Source organism: Astyanax mexicanus, chromosome 2, assembly GCF_023375975.1.
Source record: "Astyanax mexicanus isolate ESR-SI-001 chromosome 2, AstMex3_surface, whole genome shotgun sequence".
Lineage (NCBI taxonomy): Eukaryota > Metazoa > Chordata > Actinopteri > Characiformes > Acestrorhamphidae > Astyanax > Astyanax mexicanus.
This window is the reverse complement of record NC_064409.1, coordinates 51,553,104-51,572,195: the sequence shown is the minus strand read 5'-3', so window position 1 is coordinate 51,572,195 and position 19,092 is coordinate 51,553,104. Positions and strand designations below refer to the sequence as shown.

At 39.0% G+C, this 19,092-nt stretch overlaps 1 protein-coding gene across 2 annotated transcripts in view; it reads right to left on the bottom strand.

The window, feature by feature from the left end:
- cntn1a (contactin 1a) overlaps positions 1-19,092 on the bottom strand; it is a 129,902-nt gene that overhangs the window by 48,863 nt on the left and 61,947 nt on the right. For both annotated transcript variants that reach the window (XM_022672333.2, XM_007244332.4), the window contains exons 2-3: positions 10,459-10,591; positions 8,495-8,533 (exon numbers count right to left, since the gene is read on the bottom strand). In XM_022672333.2, coding sequence (XP_022528054.2) covers positions 8,495-8,533; positions 10,459-10,513 — 94 coding nt within the window. In that variant the 5' untranslated portion in view covers positions 10,514-10,591. The remainder of the gene's footprint in view (positions 1-8,494; positions 8,534-10,458; positions 10,592-19,092) is intronic.

The window sequence follows — 19,092 nt, the reverse complement described above, 5'->3', positions numbered from 1 at the left end:
AAAAAACAGTTGTTCTTTTCATTACATCATCACATTTCATGATGAATGGGCCACAAGAAATGCTCTAAAATTACTTGGGACGACTCCCATCAATTTTGTTTTCCCCTTTTGGGCGATAGTGCCAATATATTAAAACAATTTCTTATAATAAAATTAAATTAGCATTATTTTGCACTGTCTTACCACAGAAAGCATCATTCATAATAGATATTTTGAAGCTTATAAGCTTATAAGAGTCATTTTACAAATGTGTGCCATTTTCACATTGTAGTTTTCTACAAACAGAGCATTTTTTTTTTAACCTACACCAAAAAAGAATTCATCATTCTCACAAAATATATATTTTTTCACATCAGGCATTAAAGATCGTTTTAAGATTATACAATTTCTTTTTAGATATGGGAGCCATATTCAAATTCAAATTCAATAAGGGTGTGGTAAATTTAAATCCTAAATGCATGCAGTTCTTCATGTGGTCAAGCTTCTGACTTGGCACACATTCCAAAGCAATTGTAATAATACCATTTTAAATGCATTAATAATGTAAGAGTTAATGTAAGAGTGGGTACTACATCCCCTGTAATATAGCTGTAAGTAAGCACAGGGCTTATTGCATTAAAATTGGACTTAAAATATAACAGTTAATTTAAATAAGGCTAAATTAAGTAGGAATCCAAGAAAATGCACTGACAGCAGTAGCTAAAGAACATGTAATCCGGTGCCACGTCCATCACTGCTACTCCCAGCTACTAATTCCAGTTAGTTGATCATTAAGCAGCAAAGAAAAGCTCCTGTCTGTGGGCTGCTGAAAGTGTGGGTTCTGTTTTTGACTGCCTCGATCCGCAGACAGGCGGCCCATTCAGCCCCATAATACACAGTAAAAAAGCCCAGGCATTCGGGCCTCATTTGAATTTTAAATCGCTGAGCTCATATTGCTCAAATCCAGTACAATCTCCCTCCGTCTCTCTCTCTCTCTCTCTCTCTCTCTCGTGTGCTCTCTCTCGCTGTTTCTTTCTTTTGCTTTCTCCGTCTGTCTGCACTGGTGTGTTGGACTGTCTAAAGGAAGCATCCATTATTCATATGTTTGGGTAATTTTAGCAGCATTAAATGCGGTGGGATTATGATATAAAGCCATTTTACTCTCCCGCAGCTCATGTGGGCATATCCCTTCTATCCCTTCTATTTAACAATCCCAAACATACAGAGGTAAATATTGTCCGACACCCTGCAGCAAGTCTATAAATAGAGTCAAACTCAATATATTAGCGCGTTTGTCCCTAACGGAAAGAGATATTTGTTTATGTCTGTGTATTTGAACACTGTGTTCTATTTTACTCTACCTGAATGAATAAACAACCATTCTTTATGGTTTGAAGGAACTTGCTGGGAAGTCAAACACAGCGCTGCCGCTGAGAATATCGCTGCGTTGGTGCTGACAGTATATTGCGCCGTCGATGCCGTACCTTTCTATAAAACAGTCGTCATGACACACACGTCAGCAGACAGCCTTCCTCTGTGAGTTGTGTAAGCACATTCACATTCATATGGGCCACTGAGGAGGTTATCTAACCACATTCTGAAAATTGTATACCTCTTACACACACACACACACACACATATACCGCAGGGCCTTCTAGAACTGAGCCAAACTAAATATAAAGGCTTAATGGTACAAAAGAAAGAGAAGAAAGTGGGAGAGAGAGAGAGAAAAGAGAGAGAGAGAGAGAGAGAGAGAGAGAGTAGAGACACAGAGCACAAGAGAACTGAACCACTGACCAGTACTCTCCATAACAACTGTGAAAATGAATATACTGCATTTACACACCCAATACAACAGGGACTACAATACATGACATGTCCCATGACTTCTGTCATGTCTCTTGGACTGGCCTGTGGGATATGTATGTGGGATCTCCTGCACTGACTGTGGATGTGATTTCTGCCAGAGTCACTTGATCACTACCACCCACACTGCACTGTCCACTGTCAGTGGTAATGCCTTCTAGCACATATTTCCAGAAAACACGTGACTCTGTGGATCAAGGAATGCTAAATACCCATACAACTTCTGTAATGGAATGCCCCATACAGGAATCACTCATATTCAATGTTTTTTTTTATTTCTTTATTTCATTTTTTTTTTTTTTTACATGTTTTATATTTTTACGTAGATTAATATTAAATATATGAAAACAATTAAGAGACAGCTATGGCTTTATGTAGTTAACAAAAAAGATTTTTGGCCTCCACAATCTTTTGATCTAAACCTGATTAACTGAGATGGTGATTAACTGGAGCTTCACAGTGTGAAGAAAAAGCAGTAACTATTGTTCAGCACCTCCAGTAACTCCTTCAAGATGCTGAAAAAACTATTCCAGGTGACTCTCCCTCATGAAGACACTGAGATTAAAATACCAAGACTGTGAAAAATCTGTCAAGAAAGCTAAATGTGGCTACTTAGACGAATCTACAGTAAAGTATAAAACAAATAATATTCTGGTTTGTTAAACACTTTTTGTTTGTACAAAAGAATCCCACTTGTTCCTGTATAACTTTAACATAGTCTTTAATATTAAATTTGTAATATAAACAAAATCATAAAAAAAGACAACGAATAGATCAATTTATAGATCACACCTCTCAATTTATACAGGTGTGGGTGTTCCAGAGCTGCCCTCAAGGTAACAATTTATGTTCTATTTACAAACTGCTATTCCATGATCCCATGTGACTGTGAGTTCTTTGGCAGGACCTTCAGCTTTTTTCCCCACTGTGGCCCACTGTGGATTTTTGTGGTGCTTTTAGTATCAGTATCCTGTAATAAATGCTTTTCTCTTTTTACCTTCAGTTTTTTTTTTTTAAGACGTTTTCTTTCAGAATTTGTTGGTATAGGATTGAATCAATTCATTATCTATACCAATGAAATGTTTCCTATACCACTGGCTTCAACACAAGCCCAAAGTATGTCTTATCCACCCCCATGCTTAACAGTTGTAGAGGTGTTCTTTTTTTTATCAAATTCTGCACACTTTGTTTTCTGAACATAACTTTGTTAACTGCAAATGACTGTCTACAGCACAGCACAAACATACGCACACCAACACACACATACTTCCCAAGTAGGCCGTAAAAAAACTCCCCACTCCATCACACCATGGAGTGATGTCATTTAGTTGACCCTGAACAGTGAAAGAAGGTCCCTCTGGAGAGGCCTCAGAGCCACAGTGTAAAGTGGCTCAACAATCGTCCCTAGAAGCCTGCAAGCCACAATGCAGAGTCACTCAATAGCAGAAACAATGAAGCTCTGAGCCTCTGAGATACAGAGTGATGCCAGCAGCGGGACCGGAAATCTACCGAGCTTCAATTCTAATACAAACCTACGCTAAATTTAACTTAACTAAAAGAGATGAAAAAAGAGACCGAGTGTAATGAAACAAAACCTCGAAAATAATGATATTTCTAAAAATATGAAAGAGAAATGTCAGGGTGGCCAGGCAGGAAGACGTGGAGGCGGACATTAATGCAAGTAAGGAAATTTTAACATAATAAATAAACAAATAAACAAGCAAATGAATAAAGAAACAAACCAAGACAAACGAGAGACGAGGAGAACAAACAGGGAGGGTAAATAAGAAAACAAACCAGGAACTAAAACAAAACAGGACAAGAAAATAAACAAGGTGCAATAAATTATGTGAAACAAGAAAGCAAACGTAGGATTGACAAAACAGCAGAGGTTAGTGCAAAGAGGACAAAGACACACTGAAACACCAAGACTATATATACACAGGAAACACACACACAAAACTAGGTACACCTGGGAGGGTAATGAGGGGGCGGAGATACAAATGAGACAAGAGGAGAGTACATGTGAATGGAAAAGTACAAGGCAGCACACTGGGAGACAGGAGCACATGGGAATAGTAAACAAAAACACAGGAACAACACAGAGCAGGCAAGAAAGGAGACAGAGCAGGACAAGAGCGTGTGTGTATCAGCGAATGTGGGGAACCATCACAAACTCTGGAACATGTGATGACTACCTGCCCCAAATTCCGGCCACCAAATGGCACTCAAGGTCTAATAGACCTGGATAATGAAACACTGGACTGGCTTGCAGCAACAGAGCTGAGGGTCTGAGGACATACGCCAGAGAGAGAGAACTGTTCTTGATTAGAATCTTTCACAAAATGGAAAGTTTGTCATGTTATACTGACCATTTGTTTGTAGCTGTAAAACAATCAGTATGTTTTAATTATACCGGGTGGTGTTACAATAAACAGGAAGAGGCAAGTGGGAAGAGGCAAGAATGTTCACCAAAATTACCAGAACATAACCAAAATGCTAACCAAAAGACTAGAAAACTAGAAAAAGTAGAAAAATCCAACCAGCAAGTGAAACAATAAGTCTATCCAAGTGATGATGCGCAACAAGATGATTGGCAATACTTCACAAAATAAGGGGGATGACAGGTAATACTTTATAAAATAAGAGAGTATAAACACACATCATGTACTAAGAAACAAGTGACAATGATCAGTACTCTGGAGATGATGACTTTGAGACAAGTTCCTGATTGACTGATCAAAAACATGGGTCTGTTATGTCAAACAAAGAAGGATTCTGGGAAGTGGAGTGAAGACATTCAACAGAGGCAAAGGGAGAGTCTTGAAAGCCTGACTCATTAATAAATCTAGAATAAACTTGGGTTATAGGCAGTTGGTTCTAATCTGTCTATGGAAAATTCATGCTCAGATTAAAATCTAGAAAATGTTAAATCATTTTGAATTCTCATTGACCAGAAATGACCTGTTTCCTAGTGTAAAGATAATGGTTACAATCTACTCTTCTTTAATTTATCATCAAATCTTTACTGAATAAACTTTGAGAAACCTACATGACAGCATGCATGTTTACTGCAGAGTCATTAATCAAGTCTTGAGGGCATTAAATCTGAAACTCAGGTGTTAGAAATAATTACAGATTGCATTATGACCCCAAGCCCTGTCTGAACTGAAGCCCATATCATCTTCCAGCAGACGGTGTGAGCGACAGCAACAGTGGCTCAACAACACATATCTGAGCTGCTAATGTGGGCCTTTCTGTGGAAAGTGAAGATAAGAAGATTTTAAAATGAATGTGTTCCCGCTAATTAATGGCTTATCGTCGTCTTCTTCCTGAGAAACAGCAGATGCGTTCCGGCTCTCGCTGCCCTCAGCGTCAAAACATGGGTCTTCATGCTACTTTCCTACACTGGCATATTTTGTACGATCAGATTCACCAAGCAGGCCAGCCAGCCAGTCCTTCATTAGACAGCAATCAGGATAATGGGGCTGTATGAAGACGAGCAGACTTCATCAATCATCCAGTCACTCACAAGCCGCACTTATCAGCGCTGAAGGATTCACTTATCAAGGCGACACCTTGTGATGTCACTTGGTGGAGCCCAGGGAGTAATTGCAGAGGATTAGCTTACTGTGAAATGTGAAACATCTATGTAAACATGTTTCTCTCAACAGTGAATACATATTATTATAAAATGTATTATTGACAATATGTAATGAGCAAATAATCAACAAACAGCTTAATTTCTACAAGCTTTATTTAATCATGATCAACATTTTAGCCCTGTTATGTGGGAAAAAAAACAAACAAAAAAGACAGACCTAACAGACCTAACTGAAATATATACAATAAACCTTTATTAATTTAAACTTTCATAATTAGGTGAAGGTAAAATGATCCTACAGTTTTAATCAAACTAAGTGGTGTTACAATAATAATCAGACAGAAGAGGCATAAATGTTACCCAAATGTCCAAATAAGAACATAACCAATATGCTAACCAAAAGACAGTCCAAAGCCAAAAACCCCCAAAAAAGAACCAGCAAACCAAACAAATGGGTAATCCCAAATGCAGAAAAAACAACAATACAAAACAAAACGTGAGGCTAGTTTCAAAGACATGGGTGATGCTCTGTCTGCAAGGGGAATGACTTGTAATAAGACACAGATAACAATGATGAGACACAGGTAAGGACGACCAGTACTCTGGTGATGATGACTGTGAGACAAGTTCCTGATTGATTATTCAAAGAAATGTGTCTGTTAGAGGTTAGATCGGGCCCAAAAAATCCGACCCGACCCAGCCCGAGCCCGTGCACGTTCTGCCCGAGGCCGACCCGACCCGAACCATGAACTGTCATTATGAGCCCGAGACCGACCCGACCCGCCCCATAAACTGGCTGTTTTCGGGCTGTTTTAATGAGCGAAATATGATCAGAATTATGTTAATTAACACTGTAACATAGAAGCATAGAACTATTATTTAATTTAAATGATTTTTAAGAACAGCTACACACAGTGCTGCAAGTCATACGCAGAGGAGTTCACGTGCGAGAGAAAGAGAGAGAGAGACACACACAGAGAGAGACACAGCTAGAGAGAGAGAGATAGATTTGAGTGTTCTGATGTGAGCTACTCACAGGTAAAGGTTCTCTTTTATCTCCTCGTGCTCATATTCTAGTCCCATACATAATTCCCCAAGCCCTGTCTGAACTGAAGCCCATATCATCTTCCAGCAGACGGTGTGAGCGGAATACTTTAAAGTCACGCTACGCGAGTTTCAGTTAATGAGCAAAAGTGAGCTCTGAGTTGCAACAGTGGCTCAACAACACATATCTGAGCTGCTAATGTGGGCCTCATCCTTTTTCTCACTTCCGTCCCAAAGTACATGCAGTGCGGACGCTTTACGCAAGCCAGTGAGGGAGAGCACGAGTACAGAAGTTAAAAATAACTATCCAAATCGTTCTAGGTCACTTTCTATCAGGAGAGCGGAGCAATGATATACAAGCAATACAAGGACCACAAGAAAGCACGTAACAAGCCAGCTCCCCGGGCCGTCAATACTGCGTATTAAAGCACGAGTCAAACACACAAAGAAGATCAAAGGCCCCATGAGAAATGCTAAATGTCTGCCTGCCAAAGAACATGCGACCCTCACAAGGCTTTGATGGTAAAATAGAGGAGTGGGGAGGGGGGTGGAGGGAGGGGGGTGTTGTGAATGTCTGAAAATGGAAATGGCAAACATGAGAGGACAGAACTGCAAGCCAAGAAGACGTGTAGCTATCTCTTTAATCCCGCACCCCCTATCATGCCCTCTTTTCAGGCCCAGGCGAGGTTGTGTGTGAGAGCAGGGCAGAATGCAGATGGCCTCTCAGTCAGAACTGAGTTTGCTGTGAATGAATCATGGATAAAGGACAAGCGCCCGTTCTCACTGCCTCTCTCAGGCCTGAAATAGCTGCACAGTTTCTTCTAGACGAAAACCGTGGTTTTATGTGACTTATGTCAGAACTGCTTCTTTTGTTGGGCAGATTTAAACAGTTAAATGTTATTATTTTTTTTATTGAAAGCAGTAGTATTTCTGAGATGGGATCTGACAAACTGGGCAAATTAATAGCATAAGAGTCACCTGGAATAGTTTTCTCAGCGTTTTTGAAGGAGTTCCTGGTGGTGCTGAACAATAGTTGCTACATTTCCATCATGCTGTGACGCTCCAGCTCATCTCAAATCACCATGTCAGTTGGGTTTAGGTATATTTTCTGGTCTGTTTTCATATATAAGGCACACTGGATTATATGGAGCATTATGAGACACTAGTAAGGAACAGGGGTGTCACCATGTTTTCCTTCTAATCCTTCGAATTTCCTTCTGAGTCAAACGAGCGCTGGATGTTAATCTACACAGATTTCTCTCCTGAAAATTGTTTATTTGGGTGAGTAAAACGCGTTCATTTATTTACTAGCTAATCGCTAGCACTAGTCACGGTTCGCAGCTAATGCCGCCTAACAGTGGTACACTGAGGAACCCTCTTACCTCTTGTTTTAACATGGTAAACACACAGTCTACAGTCTACGATATACACGCCTCTTAATGGCAAAAAATTCTAGCGCTTAGCGGCTAATGCTAATAATGCTCCAGTCTTGAGTCTCCGTGCTGGAGAACTAAACTGAAACTCCTGTATAAAGCTGTACTTCAGCTTCAGAGTTGCTTTACTGCTTCTTACAACCTGACTGGAAAAAAATATACATTAGGCACACTGGAAAATTAAAGGATTTTAAGTAAGCCGAATAGTGGGAAAAATATGGTAATCTACAATGTAGAAAATAAATTAAATTAAAGAAAAACTGAAAAACATTGAATGAGAAGGTGTATCTTGTAAATAAGGCTGATCACTGGCCAGAATGCTCATAAATTACAAGAAATTAAGCACAACCTGATAGTGGGTGCCAGATAGATTAACATAGAAAACATTTTCCTTCAATGCTTTATAAAAGCTCACACTTTGACTTCATTTCTGTGTGAAATCTGTTTTTATGCCCTTTGAATTCACCTGGAGAATAAACAGCATTATTCGTAGCAAATGCTGGCAAACACTGCGTGAACCTCTGACACAACACAGATTCAATAAAGCAAATATATCAATATTACTCACCACCAAAGATTCCAGGAGGCTCACCATTCACAACTGTGGCTGAAAGAAAAGGAGAAAGAAAGATTTTTAGAGCTTCAGTCATGTAAACATTATAAACTGTGGGTTGACATTACTAACAAGAAAACATATTAGCATTTCAAAGTCCATTTAAAAGTCTGTGGTGTTGAGAATTTTATCACAGAATGCTAAATTGCTTGTAGCTCTAAATCATACTGTACTCAGATATTGTACAATTATTATGAATAATAATATAATGAACAAATAAGTAACTAAGTGAGTAAATACAGTAGGAATTTAATTAACCACTTGTTTTTAGTGCATAAAATATCGATGAAACCTCTGGATTTGCCCTGCAAATGATACATTCCTTGTAGTGTTTTACACACATATTATAATTATAGTTAAACGTATATGTAGATAAGTGGATAAATACACCTATCAGACAGAAAATGAACACATAATCTCAATATTACAATTTTTATACTCTTTATTCATTTCATCAGGTTCCCTTTCATATAGAAGCACTTTGTAGTTGTGTAATTACAGACTACAGATCTGTTTCTCTTTATTATCCTCCTTTAACTCTGTCCTCCAATGATCAGGATCCAACAGGATAGACTAACACAGAGCTGGTATTATTTAGCACTGTGTTATTATTTAACACAGTGACACTGTCATGGTGGTGGTGTGTTAGTATAAGTGGATCAAGCAAGTTTTTAAACACTGGGTTCACTCCCTGTTCACTTTATTAGACTATAGCTGCTCCACCTTGTAGATAAAGTCAGAGACAAAATCTCTAAATCTGCTGCTGCACAGTTTATGTAATCCTCTTGTCCCTAATCAGTGATGACAGGACACTGTATACTTAATATTTTTAGTTGGTGGACTATTCTCAGTCCAGGAGTGACACTGAGTGTTTAAAAACTCCAGCAGCACTGCTTCATCTGATCCACTTATATCAGCACAACAAACACGAACACTCCGCATCATGTCAGTTGGCTACACCCCTTCCTCCTACATACGGCAGGATCTGTGAGGGCTGCATACCTGGGCTGACGGGGCCTACGCCAAAGACTAACTGTACATAAATTGTAATCTAATACATCGTTAATACTATCGAAATTAAAGCTGTTGTTATTGCTTGCTTGCCTCTGTAGTCGTCCTGGTAGAACTACAAAAGTGCTCCTGCACAGTAAGTGGATTCAATAAATTGGACAGTGAATGTAGAAACATAGAGGTGATGTTAACATTTTATTCCATAGTGCATAAAATATAGATTAAAATCTATAGTTAGCTTATAGTTTTATCTTCCAATTTGTTATTATACTGTTAAAAAGTGTTTATATCACTACTAAAGTATTGCTTCTGCAGAACAGAAGCGTAGGCAGTCTCAAGCAACCTCAAGCGACCTATAGGCACTGCACACGGTCAAGGTCAAGCATGACTCGTCACGTTAAAAGAAAAAAAAACACATATTTCCATCACTCAAAATCTCTGTGAGGGTTAGTCATCCTTAATAAATGCGCAGTGATGGATTCTGGACAGGCTCGCACACACACACACACACTTGAACAATGCCCTTTGCTAAATTAGACCCTGAGCACAGCAGAAAAAGGCCATTTCCATCTTAATAAGAGATAGCAGCTAATACAGTGCAGCTGCTATATCTGATGGGCCTGTGCGATGCCCGCTGTCTGCCTTGATATCTGGTGCCCTGGCTCTGGCCCAGCCAACGCAGCCTTCCTCAGGCCGGACATGAAATTGCTGCTGTTAATCAGCTGGAACGTCTCTTGGTGGAGTAATGCGAGGAGACAGCGATATTCTAATCTGAATGCAATTAGGCGGATATAGCACGCTAGTCACGCAGCACCGTGATAAACAGAGAGGGGGAGAAGGTGAAGGAGTAAGAAAACAGAGCAGGAGGGGTGAAAGAACGAGTTACAGTAAAGCATGAAGATACTCACGGCTGGAGGAGAGTGTGAGGGAGAGAGCTAGCAGGAGCGGCGTGAGGTGACACATGGTGCTGGGGTGCAGGAGCTCCAGGAGTATGGCTTACAGTGGAAGCTGCAGTGACATTAGCAGGTGTGGCGGGATTACCTGAGGAAAGAGGAAAGGGGCAAATTCAAGTGTGGAATCAGATAAAGAGCAAAACTAGTGCTAAGCAATATATTGCGAATACCGATATACAGTTGAAAGAAAAAGTATGTGAACCCTAAGTCACAACAATAAACAAACACAGTCTGCTTAAACTAATACCACACAAATAATTATATGTTTGCATGGTTTTATTGAACACAGCATGTTAACATTCACAGTGCAGGGTGGAAAAAGTATTTGTACCCCTAGGCTAATAATGACTTTTCTAAGAGCTAATTGGAGCCAGGATGTGATGAGATTGAATGTGTTGGTTAAAGCTGCCCTGCCCTTTAAAAACACACACACCAGTTTTGAGTTTGCGAATCATGCCTTGCACAAAAGAGCTCTCAGAAGACCTACGTTCAAGAACTGCTGACTTGCATGAAGCCGGAAAGGGTTACAAAAGTATCTCTAAAAGCCTTGATGTTCATGTGTCCACGGTAAGACAGACACTCTACAAATAAAGAGGGTTCAGCACTGTTGCTACTCTCCCTAGGCAGGGTCGTTCTGTAAAGATGACTGCAAGAGCACAGAGCAGAATGATCAATGAGGTGAGGAAGAATCCTAAAGTGTCCGCTAAAGATTTACAGAAATCTCTGGCACATGCTAACATTTTGGTTGACAAATCTGGAGTTTCTTCACCAACCACCATAATGTATTGATATTAGCCTGGATGCTACACAAAAAGATTAATGTTCAAAAAAATTAAAGTTCTCAACAATAATGAGGTTTTTAACCAAGTAATAGCACACACACTGTTATGTGTATGTTATTATGCACATTGAGCAAACATTCGAAGTGCAGGCTAGAAAAAGTGAGTGAAGCTTTACAGGTAATAACCTGTACAGACACAATTCAGAATTCCAGGTACATACTGTGGATAATACACTATGGGCAAATGTATAGGGACACCTATAAAAACCCCCTATATGCTTAATTCCTGTCTGGGAAAGTGCCCCACAGTATATTTACACTGATATATTGTAGCAAAATACATTTTCCATGCTCAGAAACAACATTTAAACATAAGGAAACCGTGGAAACACACACATTCTCACTGCTCCAATGCTTTAAGAAGCAGCAAACTCAGGTTTACTGTATCCACCAACCCAGTTCTCTGAGCACCTCCAGCACCACGGGGTCTCAGAAAACAAATCTGACACGTTGATTAGCATGCTGAGACTGTGGAGAAGGAGTCGCTGCAGTTTCGGTACTCTGGGCTGTGGGGAAAGATAATTGCCCGTAGACTGCAAGCCGAGACTGACACCCTCAGCGAGCTCAGGCAGAATTGGGGGTGACAAGCAACAGCTGTGTTATAAAAGATGGGAGCAAGCGTCGCACACACACAGCAGCCCCCTACTGCTGCAGACGAATGGTCAGGAAACAGCTCCAGTCACAGACACGAGCCCATAAACAATGTTCATACGACCTCACCGCGCAGAAAGCCCAGCGGCCAAACCTGTCCAAAGCAGTGAAGGACAAACATAATGCAGTAACTAGATTCATTTTAGAGCACAGAACAGACTCGGAACCTGAGGAACTCAATAACTGTAAAAACACATCTCACTATACTACACTGCAATATGTCAATTTAAAGCTATATATAGTTCAGGTCCAAAGCCTTAGGCATATGTAGCAATGATATGGAAAGCCGTTCTTCAGGCCAGTAAGTGTTTTATTCATTTATTCATCTTCTTATCTGCTGCTTCCTGGTCAGAGTCTGGGGCCTACCCAGAATCACTGGCCGAAGCAGGAATACCTCCTAGACAAGGCATCAGTCCATCACAGGGTAACACACACACACACACATGTTCATTCAAACACTCTCAGACTTAGAGCACAATGTAACATAGCCAGTTTATCTACCACATATTTTACAAGGCACGACAAAATCTTTAAAAAAACACATGTATTCCAAATGAACACACCAATCCACTCAGTGTTCATTTAACTAAATATCTACTATAACAAAATTGACTATCTACACATATATGTGAGAGTTCATTGAAAAAAAACAGATAAAGGTATGGTCAAAGAATAACACTTATCTGTTTAGCAAATAAACTTTTCATATATTCACAACAATCACAGAACACACTGTGTAACACACTCTGACTACTGAATTTACATTCATCGCATTAAGACTACTGAATTTACGCTTGACAGTTTATGAATTTGCTATTAATATTAATATTAATTGCTATTAAAACATGAATTCTGAATTTGCTTGTAACACACTGAGTAACAAATGAATGTGTAACATATTCTGACTACTATATATATATATATATATATATATATATATATATGTTTGTACCTTTAAAGCCACTAATACAGCTCTGGGAAAAGTAACAGACCACTTAAAAATGATCAGTTTCATTGATTTTCTAAATTGAAAACCTCTGGAATATAATCAAGAGGAAGATGGATGATCACAAGCCATCCAACCAAGCTGAACTGCTTGAATTTTTGCACCAGGAGTGGTGCAATATGGATTTCTGAACTCCTACATTTTTTTAAATATTTATAACAACAATGTTCATTTTACTCAAACATATATCTATGAATAGCAAAATCAGATAAACTGATTCAGAAACTGAAGTTGTCTCTTAATTATTTCCAGAGCTGTATAGTGTGCTTTTACAGGCAGAATACTTATTCTTGAAGGAATTGTAAACCAATTTTTTATGAGCGCTGAAGATTCTTCACAATCTTTCCATTATAAAAGATGCAATTAAAGCTGAAAAAATTGCTTGTGTGTGATGCCTGTTTTTTTCGGCGCTCTCTGTATGGTAATGTCCAGTTTGTGAAGATCACTTTCATGTTGTGATTTTTTTTTTAAATCAAAGCAATGAGACTAGAATTCTTGTCTGGGCTTTGCATGTATAATACATTTATTGAATTGAATTGTGATGTGTCCTTCAAAAGTTTTGAGGGAAGAAAAATGCATCCATGAATAATGTGAATACAGTGGCTATAATCATGCTTTTGTTACTCAGAACTACGACTGGAATTTAAATGGAGTTTACTTTGGAAGCTGGACAGAAAAGTAATGGGGTTCTGGCTGTTCGTGGAGAAAAGATGCATTTGTTTACGGCTGCTGAATGGAAGAAGGCGTGTGTCTTAATAGTGCTCTTGCACACATACATACACATACACACATATACACACTTTTTTGTCTTTGTATTACTAATTTTCGGTCTCTCTCTTTCTCTCTCTCTCTCTCTCTCTCTCTCTGTCTCTTTATCTATGTCTCTCTCTCTCCCTTTTACACACACACACACACATGCACTGTAATGTCTGAGCTTTGCAGCTGGAGCAGTTACACAGTGGGGATTTCATCTACACACTGATGGTATCCTAGCAACACCTCTCAAAAGGAGCAGTTGTATTTTTTTCTGGGGCATTTTAGCGTGAATTAAACTATACAAATACAAATTTGTGTCTGGCACCCCATTGTTACCCGACAGGACGATCTGCGGGGCGCTACGATCATCTGGTCAACAGTTTCATCACCAAACCCAAACAATGTGCCAGCATGCGTTCATGGAAAAGCCCATGCCCCACACACACCCTCACCCATGGACACATGATAAAAGTGCATTAAAATTCAAATCTCTCCCATCATACAATGTGACCACTGAGCCCTTTTGTATTCATGGCTTTCCTCACTAAGATCCAAGGGTTCAGCCTGAGCCCAGAAATCCAAAATCATGAAGGCAGAATTGACTGAACCCTTATTTATAAACCCTTTCAGTCTACCTCTGAGGCCCACAGGCAAAATGACCTTTTATTATCACATTTAATCAGCAGACAGATAATGCACAGCTCCCACAGGTATTCCATTTCCTCAACAGTGAATCACTCAATACCACATCAGCGTCTTTCATCACAGTAAGTGCTCGCTTGGATCTGTCCCCGTATAATCCTCATCCAAATCATAATCACACCTAATGAGAAAGTAATAGGGTGGTAAATGGAATTTGGTAAAGCCTGATAATATCTTGATTCTATATTGTACAGCTTTCAGAGTGCAATTTCTACACTCTACAATTTTTTCACTATGATATCCAGCAGTTCAGCCCGTCACCTGAAATATCTCACTACACAGCAGCAGTCAGGATCTTTCCTGGAGGCCAAAATCCAGAGCTGGAGCAGATTCAGACTGTGGAATGATGAAATGATCGCTGGGTTTTGAAAGAAGAAGTATTTAAGCAGGTTTTGGAAAGACAACCACTGCCTGCAAAAAAAAAAAAACAGTGGAATAACACTGGAATGTAACAACAACTACAACCACAAGCTGTATGCGGAGGTAATTCTAAGCAGATGTGCACTCAAGTGTAAAGTGCATTAGGGTTAGATGATGTGGTAAAAAAGTATTATAAGTATTATAAGACAGGTTAATGGTTTCAAAAGAGTTTTGGGAGGAGGGAAATGCCTGAAGCACCTCTCTTTTCTAATCTAACATCCTATAAATACCCTGCCTACACTTACATATCATGACAAGTTTTTGAAAACCCTCCACCGCCTCATACCCTCCCTTCAACTCTGTTACTCTCTCTCCTGACTAGTGCTGGGTGGTATAAACAAAAATGTATATAACTTTTTTTTATTTGTACAGTTTTAGTGTTTTTATATAAACACTATAAACTGACCTTAAATGCTCAAAATGTTGAAGTTTTTAAAGTGATATTTCTCAAATGTTTTATTGCAAAAGCTTTGTCTGTTTGCTGTTGTTTTTCTATTTTACTTTGATTAAAACACTTGAGGAACAGCAGCAGCTCCCTCCATAAAAGTGCTGTTCTCATATCAGATGATTTCTCCAGCGTGAGATGAGCGCTTGAAGCCACAGAGCTGAGCTACAGTTCCCTCTCTCCAGTCCAGACTGTGTTAGCTTGTTATGCTAACTGGCTAGCGTTAGCTAGCAAGCTGTTTCCAGTTACACACAGTGATCTTAGCGTTGCAAACCAGTATACCAGATGAACTGTTCTCTCCCCTCTAATAGTCTCTTCACAAATAGCCATAGCTATGTTTGTTGCATGTTTTTAACTAGTAAAATTGTCTTTATTCACTATTCTTTAAAGTACCAATCGTATTTTTATGGAGGGATATAGAAAAAAACAAAGAAATGTTTAGCCTGTTGGCTAACATATCCAAGCCAAGCTGCCGGGCCAACCATTACATAATTCTTCACATTTAGCCAGTCTATCCCTTAACTGCACTATTTCAGATACATATATCATTAGCACTGATGAAATCTTGTCAACAGCAGCTGCACAGAGCTGTCTGACACTCCTAGCTAGCTAAGCAAATGCTAGCTTTGCAAGGAGGCTACAAAAACAACACACCTGTGTAACAACAAATGTACAGTAAAGTACTGTGGAAAACTCAGCTTTCAGCTTGTGCCTGTTCAGAAGCAGTCACTCAAACTGTATTATTTTTGTTAAAACATTTAGAAGTGGGTTTTCAGTCAGATAGACTTTTTGCAGTGACAAAATTATCATGCTAACTAAGCAAATGCTAACAGGCTTCTCTCGCCTGACCGGCAGCAGCTAAACCTTAATAATTGTGAGACTGATATCAATTTTTAAATGTGTTTGCTTAACCTGTGATCCTATAATAACACTAGAACAACCCTAAAATAATGCAGGATGAGATGGTATGGAAGCCATGTAAATGACAGACTGACTATGTGCACAACTTCAACAACTCATGCTACTCCCCGGCCCTAGTAATACAGTTTACCGTAGTAATATTTTGAGATAGTTTTTTTGAGATATAAAAAGTGTGGATAACGCCCAACCATAATCTTAGAGTGCAACATTTTAAGAACCACCATCACCAACTTTAAAAGCTATTTTGTACCTAAATGTGCTAGCAGCTGCTTTACGCTCTCTATAAAGAAACTGAAGCCTGTGCTACACATTTAATGGACTAAAGACTGGGTTCCCAAAACCACACCACTGCAATTTACTCTTTTTCTTACTCGCCCACATTTGATATAACCTAATAATTAATCCCACATTAAAAAGGAATCCACAGGTCAGGATAAATTAAACTCTGTATCAGTTTTTTTAATGTACTGTAAAATTATTAAATTTTAATCTACAACAAGTAGCCAGATCTTTATGACTACTTGCCTGATATGCTGTATGGCAACACTATGCCAGCCAGGTAATATATTTTAGGTATAGTTTTAACATTGTAACAAAAACAATGTAATCATTCCAATCTTAACAAATAGTGCTGCTGTGTTCCTGTCTCTCATTGTGTCCCATGTCACAGTGTGTACTTAGCTAAATGATATGATGATATTTCAAAATGTCTGATGTGTCAAAAATCTGCTCTGTGACAGTCTATTGCAAGACTGAATCAGCTCATTTATTCATGTGCATTTAAGATGACCACAAGGTGGAGGCGCTGTGGGAGATCACTGATTGGTGATATCAGGGCCACCATAAGGTTCAAATGAAAGGAAAACCAGCAGTCAAAAACACCACTAAAGACTATTCACCTCAGTTTAATGGAACGCAGTCTGGCTATGATGTTTAGCATGTTAGCTAACTTGTCTAAACACAGCAGAACCGTTCACATTTAGCCCTACACCAAAGGACAAAGTGTGTACAGCAAAGGAAGAAAAGGTTTATCTCCAGCTTTCTACACATCGACACCAAACAGCCACATCTTTAAGACTAATCCTAATCTTTTGGTCCTATTTTCCCCCAAAAACAGTTTATGCTGCAAGAACTCTGAAGGTATACTTTTGCATCAGATTAACAACCGGTTAACCGCAGATTCTTTAAGCAAAGTGTGAGTTGGTACAGCCAAGGAAGGGACTTGCCAGCCAAGGAAGGGACTCTTCTTACAGATAAATAGAGCAGTTGCACCTGGCCACCCACGTGATGTAACAGAAAACAGGACTTTCTGGACCAAGTGGCTTTCTTGTATTACTCCAAGATCCAGTTAAATTGCAACTGTGACCAGATCAAGAGAAGACAGAACAAAATAAACAAAAGTTTTTTTAGCCACTTTTTTCCAACATTGAATAAATTAAATAACCTAAATGTATTTTATATTTGCTTTGAAAAAAAAACTATTACAAAATCATAATTTAATGGATTTAATTTAATAATTTTGGAAGAGTTAACTTTTAAATATTACAGCATACAAGCCAAACAAGCACAATTAATTTATCTACCTCAGCAGTGCTATTCTAATCATTCATTTGCTTAGGCAGTGCTATTTCAGTCAGAAATGTACCTCAGTAATGCTACTCAAGTCACATGTCCTAAGGTAAACAAACAGATGGTAGCTAAGGCTAGGTTAGCTCTATTAATGTTACTTTTTTGCTCTGTGAAGTCTGTATCTTTCAGCTGGAAAACACCTAGGTTATGAAAGGGTTGTAAACTGACACTGAGTGTGATAAGTGTGTAAAAATAAACTTAAAACTGCCATTTGTCTTCTTTACTCCCTGTTCTCTATAGCCTATTCAGGCTTTTTACTACTTCAGATTAACACCCAATTTATTTATTTATTTATTTATTGGGTTTTTTTTTTTTTTCAGAATATTTTTGGCTAATTAATATTCAGTGTATCCATTTAAACGATTAGTTTGAGAAGTTAGAGGTCACAGATACGTCCATTGATTTGCTAACTGATCCTACTTTCTTTGACATTTTAGCTTCAATGGCACAACTATCTGCTGTGGCAGCTGACTCATAAATTATTAATCAAAAGTATTGATCAGCAGCACAACAAGCAGGGCCACTTAGTACAAACACACCCACACGATTTTCCAGGTTATCCATTTAGAAGAAACTTCATCCTGTGCTGCTGTGCTGTATCTTCTCCTTGATAATTGGAACTCCATACAGTCAGGGAAGGCTTGTTTCCTACTGGAGCTTCTAAATGGTTCCATTACAGAGCAGAGGAGACCTCTCCTATCTGCCTCTATTAAGAGTGGAGACGACCCAGAGGAGACAAAACACCTGCATTACAGAAATGCAAACTCAACGTATACTGCCACTACTGGAGTACACCACCCGCTCAATACACGGAGAGAGAAGGGCCAAATGAGCTTTCAGAACAAACCACAGAGAGGGAGGGGTCTGCTTCTGAGTCTGAGTGTTTTGTGATTGCAGCTGGTAACTTGCAGATAGTGGAGACCGCATTAATGGGCTGATTGATTGAAGGATTGATTATTTCTATTGTCATGCAACAATCACAACACACCAGATTCAAACAATATACTTTAATATACTAGATATACTGTCAGCAGTATACACTTTGACATGGCAAAAGTCATGAGATAGCAGTATATACAGCTCTGATTTCTTTGATTTTACCAAATTGAAAACCTCTGTAAAATAATAAAGAGGAAGATGGGTGATCACAAGCCATCAAACCAAGCTAAACTGCTTGAATGGTTGACCAGGAGTGGCATAAAGTTATCCAAAAGCAGT